We start from the raw sequence: 13,993 nt of genomic DNA on the forward strand, positions 1-13,993 counted from the left end.
ACTTTTTGGCAACAATGCAAAACGTTATGTTTGGCGTAAAAGCAACACAGCTGAACACACCATCCCCACTGTCAAACATGGTGGTGGCAGCATCATGGTTTGGGCCTGCTTTTCTTCAGCAGGGACAGGGAAGATGGTTAAAATTGATGGGAAGATGGATGGAGCCAAATACAGGACCATTCTGGAAGAAAACCTGATGGAGTCTGCAAAAGACCTGAGACTGGGACGGAGATTTGTCTTCCAACAAGACAATGATCCAAAACATAAAGCAAAATCTACAATGGAATGGTTCAAAAATAAACATATCCAGGTGTTAGAATGGCCAAGTCAAAGTCCAGACCTGAATCCAATCGAGAATCTGTGGAAAGAACTGAAAACTGCTGTTCACAAATGCTCTCCATCCAACCTCACTGAGCTCGAGCTGTTTTGCAAGGAGGAATGGGAAAAAATGTCAGTCTCTCGATGTGCAAAACTGATAGAGACATACCCCAAGCGACTTACAGCTGTAATCGCAGCAAAAGGTGGCGCTACAAAGTATTAACTTAAGGTTGCTGAATAATTTTGCACGCCCAATTTTTCAGTTTTTGATTTGTTAAAAAAGTTTGAAATATCCAATAAATGTCGTTCCACTTCATGATTGTGTCCCACTTGTTGTTGATTCTTCACAAAAAAATACAGTTTTATATCTTTATGTTTGAAGCCTGAAATGTGGCAAAAGGTCGCAAAGTTCAAGGGGGCAGAATACTTTCGCAAGGCACTGTAGTTTTTGAATATTGAATTCATGTTAAACAGTACACACACTGCTTCAAACTAACAATTTCTCTGTGTCTGTGTTGCAGGGATGGGCTGTGCTCAGGAGACTCTTCATTCAGGTAACTGCAAGACAGCAAAATGTAGATGGAGGTGATGTGCATGCCTGTGTCGGAAGGTCGGGGGCTGCTTAAGAGCTCAGCTGCATTCTGTGGCATTTTCTTTTTTGGTAGTCCAATTTGCATCAGTCTGACACACACACACACACACACACACACACACACACACACACACACACACACACACACACACACACACACACATTCCCCCCTGAGAGAACAGGTCACTGCTGACTCACTACAGCAGAACACTGTCTCTCTCACCACCCTCCCCCTCTAGCCTGCCTCTCTCAGCCAGCTCCTATGTATACCATCTTGTTTCTTATGTGTCCCACCGCTTCTCAGGTGAGGTCTCTTTCTCTCGTAACATGCCCGCCCAGAACTTTATTTATTTTTATTCCCCCCCCTTTCTCTCTCTCTCTCTCTCTCTCTCTCTCTATCCCCCTCTCCCCCTGTGTCTCCCCCTATCTCTCTCCCATCCTCTCTCTCTTTTTGTGTTTCTTAGAGGGCAGAGTGAATGACAGCACTGGTTAGTAAGAACTGCAGTGGATTTGTAGGAGTGACCATGACTGCCTTTTCATTAGTGACTTTGCAGGTTATTTTGTGTGTGTGTTCAGGTGAGCGGATTATGTAACCATCAGAAGGTGTGTGTGTGTACATGTACTGTACGTGTGTGTACATGTACTTTTGTGCGTGCGTGCACATGTGTAGTATGTATGTGTGTGTCAGGGGGAGAATGTGTTAGGGCTGCATGAGTAATCAAAATCAGATCGAAAGTGCAATATCCATTTCCCAAGAGGCTACAATGTTCTCCTTTCTTTGACACTCCGTTAATACATCAAAAACTAGTGTACGGTACCTCCTCCAATGAGATGTGCTAGACTTTGTTCATTCACTCTACATGCACAGAGGATGATGACCAATCACAAGCAGGCTTTCTCACTCTGCATGACATACACATGCAGGTCAACAACATGCGTCCTTGCGTTGAGCGTGCAGTTAGAAGATGCTGGTGAGGAGAGAAAGGGCGGTTTAGGTTTAGAGGTTTAGTATGAGGTTTAGAAATTCTGTGGCTTTACCTCAGAGTTTGAAACAGTGCTAACGAGAACTTGGGTTTGGTGCCAAAGAGAGGCACATCTTCTGTGGTATGGCAGTATTTCAGCTACAGGAAAACCAATGTCAACCAAATGCAAGTGTTGTGCAAAAAGTGCCTCAGAGTTGTGGCTACAAAAACAGGCAACACCACAAATATTTTCAATCCTTTGAAGAATAACAATCCCCTACTTTGACGATTGCGTGGTAAACAAAAGCACCCGACAGCAGCAAAGCCCCTCAGCCACAACCAGCCATCAAGTGTAAAGCCCTACGAAAAAACATCCCGCAGACCAGTGGAGGCTGCCAAAGGGAGGACGGCTTGTAATAATGGCTGCAACGGTGCGAATGGAATGGCATTAAACACATGGAAACCATGTGTTTGATGTATTTGATACCATTCCACTTATTCCACTTCAGCCATTACCAAGAGCCGTCCTCCCCAATTCGGATGCCATCAACCTCCTGTGCCGCAGACACATAGAAATCACAGAGACAATCACCTTTCACATAGCCAAACACATGGTTCCTATTTACAGTCGGCAAAGACGGCTTCAAGAAGAGGATTAGCCAACTGGACAGGAGATACAAATTCCATCTTGCACATATTTCTCCGAAGTCGCCACCCCAACACTGGGTCGACAAGACGGCACTGGAGAACAAGGCTGGCGTTTTACATATTCCTAACCAATTGTGTTGATATGTTTGTGTCTTTGCGTTGTTAGTAACTTATTTTTTAAATTATTTTGTTCATAATATTGCTGCTACCGTCTCTTATGACCAAAAATAACTTCTAGACTGCGATTACTCACCAAGGACTGGCAGAATCCTTTATCCTTTTTTTTCCCTTTAATGAGTCTGACGTGAATGATATATTTCTTTCCCGGGAACAGGCCCATATTCCTGACATTTGAGTGAAGGCGGAGAAAAAGGAACCAGCAGGCGGGCTGCCTTCTGAGAATTCATAGGCGATCGAATAAATCCCCACTTCCTTCCATTCTGCTAGAAAATGTGCAATCTTTGGAAAATAAATTTGATGACCTATGCGGAAGATTAAACTACCAACGGGACATTCAAAACTGTAATATCATAGGCTTCACAGAGTCGTGGCTGAACGACAACGTTATCAACATACAGCTGGCTGGTTAAATGCTGTATCGGCAGGATAGAACAACGGCGTCTTGTAAGACAAGGGGCAGTGGACTATGTATTTTTGTAAATAACAGCTGTTGCACGATATCTAAGGAAGTCTCATGGTTTTGATCGCCTGAGGTAGAGTATCATGATAAGCTGTAGACTACATTATCTATCTAGAGAGTTTTCATCTGTATTTTTCGTAGTTGTCTACATACCACCATAAACTGATGCTGGCACTAAGACCGCACTCAATCAGCTGTATTCCACCATAAGCAAACAGGAAAATGGTTACCCAGAGGCGGCGCTCCTAGTAGCCGGGGACTTTAATGCAGGGAAACTTAAATCCGTCTAACCAAATTTCTGTCAGCATGTTAAATGTGCAACCAGATGGGGAAAAACTCTGAACCACCTTTACTCCACACACAGAGATGCATACAAAGCTCTCACTCGCCCTCCATTTGGCAAATCTTACCATAATTCTATCCTCCTGATTCCTATTACAAGCAAAAGTTAAAGCAGGAAGTACCAGTGACTCGATCAATAAAAAAGTGGTCAGATGAAGCAAATGCTAAGCTACAGGACTTTTTTGCTAGCACAGACTGGAATGTGTTCTGGGATTCCTCTGATGGCATTGAGGAGTACACCGCATCAGTCATTGGCTTCATCAATGAGTGCATCGATGACGTTGTCCCCACAGTGACCGTACGTACATACCCCAACCAGGAGCCATGGATTACAGGTAACATCCGCACTGAGCTAAAGGCTTGAGCTGCCGCTTTCAAGGAGCGGGAAGCTTATAAGAAATTCCGCCATGCCCTCCGACAAACCATCAAACAGACAAAGCGTCAATACAGGACTAAGATCGAATCATACTACACCGGCTCTGACGCTCGTCAGATGTGGCAGGGCTTGCAAACCGTTACAGACTACAAGGGTAAGCACAGCCGAGAGCTGCCCAGTGACACGAGCCTACCAGGTGAGCTAAACTACTTCTATGCTCGCTTTGAGGCAAATAACACTGAAACATGCATGAGGGCACAAGCTGTTCCGGAAGACTGTGTGATCACAACATTCACAAGGCCGCAGGGCCAGACGGATTACCAGGACGTGTACTGCGAGCACAGGCTGACCAACTGGCAAGTGTCTTCACTGATATTCTCAACATCTCCTTGTCCAAGTCTGTAAGACCAACATTTTTTAAGCAGACCACCATAGTACCTGTGCCCAAGAACACTAAAATAACATGCCTAAATGACTGCAGACCCGTAGCACTCACGTCTGTAGCCATGAAGTGCTTTGAAAGGCTGGTCGTGGCTCACATCAACACCATTATCCCAGAAACCCTAGACCCACTCCAATTTTCATACTGACCTAACAGATCCACAGAGAATGCAATCTCTATTGCACTCCACACTGCCCTTTCCCACCTGGACAAAAGGAACACCTATGTGAGAATGTCATTCATTGACTACAGCTCAGCGTTCAACACCATAGTGCCCTCAAAGCTCATCAATAAGCTAAGGACCCTGGGACTAAACACCTCCCTCTGCAACTGGATCCTGGACTTTCTGACGGGCCGCCCAGAGGTGTAAGAGAAGGTAACAACACATCTGCCATGCTGATACTCAACACAAGGGCCCGTCAGGGTGCGTGCTCAGTCCCCTCCTGTACTCCCTCTTCACTCATGACTGCACGGCCAGGCACGACTCCTACACCATCATTTAAGTTTGCCGATGACACTACAGTGGTAGGCCTGATCACCGACAACAATGAGCGAGCCTATCGGGAGGAGGTCAGAGACCTGGCGGGGTGGTGCCAGGATAACAACCTCTTCCTCAACGTGATCAAGACAAAGGAGATGATTGTGAACTACAGGAAAAAGAGGACTGAGCACATCCCCATTCTCATCGACAGGGCTGTAGTGAAGCAGGTTGAGAGCTTCAAGTTCCTTGGTGTTCACATCATCAACAAACTAACATGACTCAAGCACACCAAGACAGTTGTGAAGAGGGCATGACAAAACCTACTCCCCCTCAGGAAACTGAAAACATTTGGCATGGGTCCTCAGATCCTCAAAAGGATCTACAGCTGCACCGTCGAGAGCATTCTGACTGGTTGCATCACTGCCTGGTATGGCAACTGTTCAGCCTCCGACCGCAAGGAACTACAGAGGGTAGTGTGTATAGCCCAGTACATCACTGGGCCCAAGCTTCCTGCCATCCAGGACCTCTATACCAGGTGGTGTCAGAGGAAGGCCCTAAAAATGTTCAGCCTCCAGCCACCCTAGTCACCCTAGTTCTCTCTGCTACCACACGGCAAGCGGTACCGGACTGCCAAGTCTATGTCCAAGAGGCTTCTAAAAAGCTTTTACCCCCAAGCCTTAAGACTCATCTAATCAAAATGGCCACCCAGACTATTTGCATTCCCCCCTTTTGCACCGCTGCGACTCTGGTATCATCTATGCATAGCCACTTTAATAACTCTACCTACAGGTACATATTGCCTCGACAGGCCAGTGCCCCCGCGCATTGACTCTGTACCGGTACAGCCCCCTGTATGTAGTCTAATCAAATTTGATTTGATAACGAAATTAAGGGAGAAGTTGAAACATCGTGTTGAATGACTGGACCAGACAATGTTTTGGACACAGGCTGCACCTTGCAATCAGGCTACGTGTTACCTGTTTTTAAGGCCTGATTGGGCCAACTTCTACATAATTACACAATCATAAGCTTCCTATTCCATCTGCATCCTATGCCTGCCTGAAAAAATAATTAACCTAGGTACAAATCGGTCGTTCTGCCCTGAACAGGCAGTTAACCCACTGTTCCTAGGCCGTCATTGAAAATAAGAATTTGTTCTTAACTGACTTGCCTGGTTAAATAAAGGTAAAATGTAATTTAAGAACTCATAATTGTAAAATAGGAAATAGGAACTCATGTTATTCATTAATTAATAAGTGCTGCGCTTATAGCACACTATATTTTGATGATCATGTTCAAAATGTTTGTTTGTTAATACGAAGGTGTAATGTAGCCTGTAACATTGTTGGACAATATTTGTTTCTTTTGATTTGTATTCAGTTAACTAGCTACAGAATGTGTTCATTCATATGAGCTATTTTTAGAATTGATGTCCCTGGTAGTTGTTTTAACCATGTCTGATGGAATTACCATATTTTTTACCCTAGTGTTCAAAAATTAATGATCTAAATTTCAATATCTGGCTAAAAAATGCTATGAGTTATTTGGTCAAAATCGTGCAGCCCTAGAGTGTGTGTGGAAATGGTTCTTTGAGCAAGATGCACTCAAATTTTAAAGGCATGTGAGAGTCTGTGTGTTCTGCATGCCATGTTCTCAGCAGTGAATAATTAATTCATCACATAGTAAGACCTATGAGACCAAACCCTCTCTCTCCCTCCCTTCATTTCTACCTCACTCCTTCTACTATCGTTTTCAAACTCACATCTCACTCCCTCTGGTACTCGCTCTTTCTCACTTACTGAGACATGGAGATTTCTCTCCATGTTTGGTCTTCGTAAGCTCAGATCTCTGGTCTATTTTCCTCTCTCTGTTCTGTCCATCTCTTCTGTCATTTATGCTTTATTCTTCCCTCTCCCCACTCACAAGCACCAGGTGAGAGGAGCTCTTCTCGGGGCCAAGCCCCCCCCTGCACACTCTCTGGCGGATGTGTTGGCTCTGAGATGTGCTGTTCAGTGAAAGGTCATCCCTCTTCCCTCCTCCCCCACTGATCCACGCTGCAGACACACTGCCAAGAAACACACTTCAGACTCCCATTACAGCTCCAGCCGTGGTGCAGAGCGGCAGCTCTGTTGCTAAGGAGAAAAAGTGCCTCTGTTGTTTCTGTGTAACTGAATGTGTTGTTTCTTCCTCACACCGACTGATTACAATCCCTCTACCTGTTATGGCACATTCACCACCAGCCTGTTTCTCGTCTTCACTCTCTCTCTCCCCTCTAGCTGGGGTTCTGGAACTAATTTGTCCTGACAACTGGAACCCTAAGCTTCCACCACGCTGCGCTTTACCCATCGCCACTTCCTACCTCACACACTACACACACACACACACACAGTCGTCCCCTCTGCATGTGTGTGTGTGCTCCACAGAGAGCAAGTTATGTAACGAGCGGCTCTGAAGTTGTCTCCTACTCTCTACTGTACTAGGTGTTAGAGTGAACTGCGCTGTGTGGGAGAGGGTGCATATGTTTGTGTAGTGCAAGGATGGGGAATGTTTGTCAGTGGACACTTGATTGCTCACTCATTTGGCTGCATGTGTGCGTCTGTCTTTACATGTCTACTTGTATATTCTCCCTGTCCACTCTGTTCTCTCGTTCTTTGTTCCTTTCTTTCACTGTTCTCTTTCTCTCACACACAAATGCACTCATGCATATTCACATTCTTTTTTTCCCCCTCTCCATGCCCCACTACCCCCCCTCTCGGTTTCTCTTGGTGCGTAAATCACAGAGAATGAGCCCCTGAATGAGCAAGTGATTGTATTACTGCTGTGTGGGCGGCGCATCACATGTAGCCTGACAGTTCATAACAGATCATTTTCTCTTGTTTGTATTCACGTTCGCCCAAAGTTCCCTTGTTTCTGCTGATTTGAGAATTAGATTGTTGTACTGTTTGTGTGTGTGTGTGTGATCCTCGTGAAATTATGAACAGTGATCAGCTACATGTTTAGGCGGTGACTCGTAATAAAAATCGAGAATCCCTCTCCTCCATTACCATCTCCCTGGGGGTAGCCCTACAGGGAGCTAGAAGAACCATGTTACACTGGAGCCATTGTGAGAAGGAGGAAATATGTGCCTGCAACACAGCAAATGGAAGAGGACTTGTGTGGCAGCGTGCCGTGACTCCAGCATTCGACATGCTTTGATTTTTGTACTGTTCTGAATGGCCGGTGATATGATCACAAAGACACACTGCATTACCTCAATGGAAAGAACCAGTTAGCAGCAAGATGCGTGTGTGTGGTAATGCGGGGAGTCTGATTGATATGTGATTCCCAGAGAAAGACAAACACACACACATTCCCAATAATTGAGATTCAGCCTTCAAAACTGCACTCATTTGATAAATTCTCTAGGAGTGTAGAGGGGTAGAAAATGCTGCTCCAACCACAACCATGGTTGCATCTCAAATGGCACCCTATTCCCTACATTGTGCACTACTTTTGACCAGAACATTGTGGGATAGTGGACTATATAGGGAATAGAGTGCCATTTGGGAGTCACACCATTACTATAGTCTATACCCAATAGTGCTATTCAGCCTTTAGGACAGTTTCAAATACACTGATATTGGTGAGTTTAAATATTAGGAGTACGCATCAACACATTTGCTCCGCATGTGTACTGAGTATAAAGGCATACACTATTTTGAAGCATCAATGAGTGGTGAGTCTAAATGAGAGCACGTCACATGATTCTGTGACCGCACATTGAAGGCGAGTGTCAAAGCGTTAGCGAGTGCACTATCTATGGTCTTCACATACATGCCAAACTCCATCATGCTTATGTTAATGTTTCATGGTTTTCACAAGTGTGCTTTTGCTTGTGCCATTGTTGGAGAGAAACTCATCGTTTTACATTAGTTTTGAATTGTTGTATACGTTGTATTGTCTGATCCACTGAGTCCATTGACTGTTTAGATTTTTATGAGCCTATGTGTGTGAGGTGATGTTTGACAAATAAGTGTAGAGTTGGAGGTGGTGTGTGTGTGTGTGTGTGTGTGTGGTTAGAGTTGTGTGTGTGCGGTGTCATCTTGGTTAGCATTTCACTGTACTGTTTGCACCAACTATATCCTGTGCATGTGACAAATAAACTATTATTTGATCTGTGTAACAGCTATCCCTAATCATGAATGTGTCGGTTGCTTCTTTGTGATCTCTCCACCACAGCAATCAGCTGAAGAAGGGCAATAAGAACGGGAAGGGCCTGAGTCATTTCTCCATGAAGGCGTGTGCGAAGGTGCAGAAGAAAGGCAACACTTCCTACAACGAGGTCGCCGACGAACTGGTGGCTGAGTTCACCCACTCCACCACCGTCATGACCACAGACTCGGTGAGTCCGTAAATAATATGATAGTTGAGTAGACGCTTTCATCCAAAACCCCTTACGGTTGACAGTGACACAGTCAGTATATGCGGCCAATGCAGGAATCAAACCAACAACCCTGGGTAGTGTTCATTAGGCACCAAACAGAAGAAAACGGAATGAAACAGGGAGGGACTACCTGGAGAGAACGGTGCTTGTCTTTCAGTTATGTTTTCCATTGCATGCCCTAATGAACACAACCCTGGTGTTGCCAGCACCGTGGTCCTCTAACCCATTGTGCCAGTAGAATGATAAAGTATTGTAGGGGGCTGTTGAGAGGATCTAGCCAGGTGGCCAGATTTCTGACTATACTTTAGCCAATGCCTCTAATGTCCCCTTTCATGTATAAATAAAGAACAAACTGATCTGGCCAATCTGGCCAACAGGCTACTCAACACGTGGTTATTTTTATTCTTCTTGTTTATTTGCAATGTACATTTTTCTTCTTGTTTGTGAGAAAATTGTTGTACTCAGGACACTATTGGGAATGAGACCCTGGGCTACACTGAATAAATAAAAGTTCATACAAAATAAAATATGTCCAATTTGACATTAGAGCAAAACAGCGATGCATTTTTTCTGAAGCTAAATGTTAGATACGTTTGTTTTTCCATTCATAAGCTGTTCAAGATAAGCAATTAACGAAAGACAGATTTGAAGTCATAGAGCAGGGGTGTCAAAGTCAAATGGACGGAGGGCCAAATAAAAAAATCAGCTACAAGACGAGGGCCGGACTGTTCGAATGTTCATTGAAAAATTTTTAAATGACGCATATAGTCTAGTGAACCTAATTGAACCTACTGAAAACCTAACAAATATATTACAATATGATCAGATAAATAAAGCAATATTTTCTTATGGCTCTGTCAGTAATCTTTAATTTTCAACAGACACAAAAGACAAATTTCCTTTATATAAATATCCCCATAACATGAACATTAAATGAAAGAAACCGGTATTCAAGGCACCATCAGTAGACTATATTTTCTATTTTAGCAAAAGTGGGCTAAATTTACTTCAAAGAAAAAACAATAATAGCAATTTTCTATCATCCACTCAACTGAAATATTTTTAAAATATAATTGGATTGAAATACAAAAAAATAAAGTGCAAAAATCTATTAATCAAAAACAACACTTTGTTTAAGGAGAAGTAACATGCAGTGAAAACAAATATTAAATTTTAACTTTTAAACTTGAACTGAGTAAAAACTCTAAATATGTGATTGCACAGTAATGTTCACTTGTTTGAGGTTGAGGGTGATACTTGGTGGTGTCCCATCTTTTCCACAAGTTCATCAATGTTCGGGGTAAGGCTCTGAGCTGAAGAAATCCTCAGAATTGAGTGGAGGTGTTCAGCAGTAAGTCGACTTCTGTGTGATGTTTTGTTCAGGTTCATCAAAGAAAACAGTTGTTCACACAGGTATGTGCTGCCAAACATAGACAACGTTTGAGCAGCCTGGATGCGCAGCTGGGGCATTGTGCCGGGGAGGAAACGGGCGAACTCCGCAGCACCCACTGCCGCATATTTTGCCCTCAGTGCATCATTGCATTGGAGGTCAATCAACTCCATTTGGAGGTTTGGTGGTGAGCTTTCCACGTCAACAGCAAATGGGTTACCGAGCAGTTCCAACCTGCTTTTTTGTGCTTCAAAGTCAGCAAATCGGCGTCGAAAGTCAGCGGCAAGCATACCTATTTTATCAGCCAACTGTGTGCTCGGGAACGCACTGGTAGAGAGCTTCTCTTTCATGGTCTGGCAGCTGGGAAAGTGGCTCAAATTTTCTTTCCGCATCTGCGTCTCCCACAGAGTCAGTTTGGTTTTAAATGCCTTCACTGTACTGTACATATCAGAGATGACACGATCCCGACCCTGCAGCTGCAAGTTTATTGCATTCAGATGACTCGTAATGTCACACAGAAAAGCCATTTCACACAGAAACATTTCGTCTCGGAGTTGTGTTGTGTCTTTCCCTTTGCTGTCCAAGAACAGACAAATCTCCTCACGAAGCTCGAAACATCTTTGAAGCACCTTTCCCTGGCTTAGCCATCGCACCTCTGTGTGATAAGGCAAATCACCATGCTCCGTTTCTAACTCCGTCAGAAATGCCTTGAACTGGCGGTGATTCAAACCTTTGGCTCTGATAAAGTTAACTGTGCGCGTGATGATGCTCATTACATGCTCCATTTTCAAGGCTTTACCGCACAACGCTTCCTGGTGTATGATACAATGATAAGCTGTCAGCTCACCTGTCGCGTTTTCCTCTTGCATCTTTTCCCGTATCTTCGCCACCAGTCCGCTCCTGTGTCCACACATCGCAGGTGCTCCGCCGGTTGTCAAACCCACGAGTTTTTCCCAAGGCAGCTCCATCTCATTTACACATCTTGACACCTCTTCATACAAATCATGCCCCGTAGTTGTGCCATGCATAGGACGTAAAGCCAAAAACTCCTCTGTCACGCTTAGGTTGGAGTCCACTCCGCGGATGAAAATTGACAACTGGGCAATGTCAGAAATGTCGGTGCTCTCATCCACAGCCAAGGAATATGCAATAAAATCTTTTCCCTTTTTCACAAGCTGCTCTTTTAGATTGATGGACAACTGGTCTACTCTCTCGGCAATGGTGTTTCTGCTCAGACTCACATTTAAAAAGAGTTGCCTTTTTTCTGGGCAAACTTCGTCACAAACTTTAATCATGCAGTTTTTGATGAAATCCCCCTCCGTAAATGGCCGGGCTGATTTAGCGATCTCTTCTGCCAAAATAAAACTGGCCTTGACAGCAGCCTGGCCTTGTGATTTGGCTTTTTTGAACAGAGCCTGTCGAGATTTGAGGCCTCGTTTTAATTCCTCTGCCTTTTGTAGCCTTTGTTCCATGTCCATATTCTTGTTTTTGTCCGCGTGTTTCGTTTCATAATGTCGTCTCAGATTATACTCTTTCAGTACCGCCACACTTTCTCCACACAGAAGACACACAGGTTTTCCAGCTACCTTCGTGAACATATACTCCGACTCCCACCTTGTTTGAAACCCCCGGTTCTCAGTATCCACCTTCCGTTTTGCCATTTTTGATGGGTATCTGAAAGTTAATTTTACTGTGATGCTGACGACTGCTGTGCCAATAAATATTGAAATGAAGCAGCCTACTGCTCGGTGCGTCACCTTTGCATTGTGGGAAATGTAGTATTGGTGCGTGTAAAAGATCTGCGGGCTGCCGGCTTGCTGCGGGCCGGTTCTAATAATAAATCAAGATCATCCCAGGGGCCGTAAAAAACCTTCTTGCGGGCCGGATGTGGCCCGCGGGCCTTGACTCTGACATATGTGTCATAGAGGATTTGGAATGTTGATTATGTTGCAAACTGTTCCCTTGCATCCCAAAGCATTGTGTTGGAGGAGTCCGACTGAAAGTTTGGCTGTTTTAATTGTGGGGAGGGGGCCAACCTCATGACATGGCCCCATAAAATAGCTTGGCCCCAGCCCTAATCTGCTTACTCCCTTGGAATGTTAAAAAGTATCATTAATTAAAAACAGATTAACCATGAAGGCTAGCAGTCAGTGCACCTCTGGAGGGGTAGTGGGTAGTCCTGGCCAGGGACACACACCATGGAGCAGCTACTAATGAGGTGACCCTTGACCCCCCCCCCCAGACAAGCCTAGAATCATAACCTCTTCTCTGCTATTCTCTGTTTCGTTGCTCGCTCTTAATGTTTTGTCTCTTTTCTTTACTCACTTCTCTTTTATTTTATCTTTCCTCACTCTTCTCTCTCTCTCTCCCTCCCTCCCCAGCAAGTGTATGACCAGAAGAACATCCGTAGGCGCGTGTATGTATGATCCGCTGGAGTGGCCTGCCCACCAACTCAGCCCAGGAGTGTCAAAACCTGGAGGTGATCTTACACACATACACAAACATTTGAAACCAGCAGAGTTCTCTCTGGGAGCTGAAAGTGAGCCTTGACAGCTACTCCATGACATCTGTCACTGTCACCTCAGGAAAAGAGGGACAGGTGGACAGAGAGAAAGAGGTGAGGGGAGCACAGACAAAGGAAATGGGAAGAAAAACGAAAGACCCTTTCAGTTCTCATCTGTATCATGTGTCAACTTCCTGCAGAATATAGATCTGTCACGATAAACACACGAACACACACAGTGACCCATTTTGGTGGAGGACTAGGCATAAGGGAGTGGGGAGATGGAGAATAGAGTACTCCTACGGCTGGCCTTTTTTGACAGCAGAAGACTTTCGCAATCCATCACTACTGCTCTGACAATACAAATAGTAATTTTCTTGCTTTAGTCTGGTCAGTTACTTAAAGAACAACACTAACTGTCTGAGTGGTGGGATATGGGTAGGGTTCTGTTGGAGCACAGCATTGAGGTGGAGTGGAGGTTGGATGGAGGAGGGGCACAGACAGTACACTGACCAGTACCACCGCTGACCATCTACATCTAGTCAATAACTTCCAGACCCTGTCATGAACTTGGCCACCCATCGGAGGCTTCAAGAAGCACTCCAAAATAGCTCCATATGCTGATCTAGCTACTTTTGTATGTTTCTTTTGAAATTGCTTGTTTGTTTTTGCTTTACCAGCACTGAGATTCTTTATGTGATATATTACTATTAGACAGTTGTTATACCAGTCCTTTCTAAAAATGCTTATTAAACTGTTTCTCTAATCAAGTGGATAAACAGAAACGCCTGAAGAGGATCAGGCAGAAGAGAACTCAACTGGATGAACTCATACTGCAGTTATGGGGCAGTCCCTTGTGTGTGTGTGAGTGTGTGA

At 44.5% G+C, this 13,993-nt stretch overlaps 1 protein-coding gene across 1 annotated transcript in view; it reads left to right on the forward strand.

The window, feature by feature from the left end:
* Positions 1-13,993, forward strand: part of LOC110507289 (transcription factor Dp-1-like) — a 45,873-nt gene that overhangs the window by 19,116 nt on the left and 12,764 nt on the right. Inside the window, exons 2-4 of the mRNA XM_021587174.2 lie at positions 840-872; positions 9,020-9,182; positions 12,996-13,093. Coding sequence (XP_021442849.2) covers positions 13,037-13,093 — 57 coding nt within the window. The 5' untranslated portion in view covers positions 840-872; positions 9,020-9,182; positions 12,996-13,036. The remainder of the gene's footprint in view (positions 1-839; positions 873-9,019; positions 9,183-12,995; positions 13,094-13,993) is intronic.

Source organism: Oncorhynchus mykiss, chromosome 27 (assembly GCF_013265735.2).
Source record: "Oncorhynchus mykiss isolate Arlee chromosome 27, USDA_OmykA_1.1, whole genome shotgun sequence".
NCBI classification, from domain to species: Eukaryota; Metazoa; Chordata; class Actinopteri; order Salmoniformes; family Salmonidae; genus Oncorhynchus; species Oncorhynchus mykiss.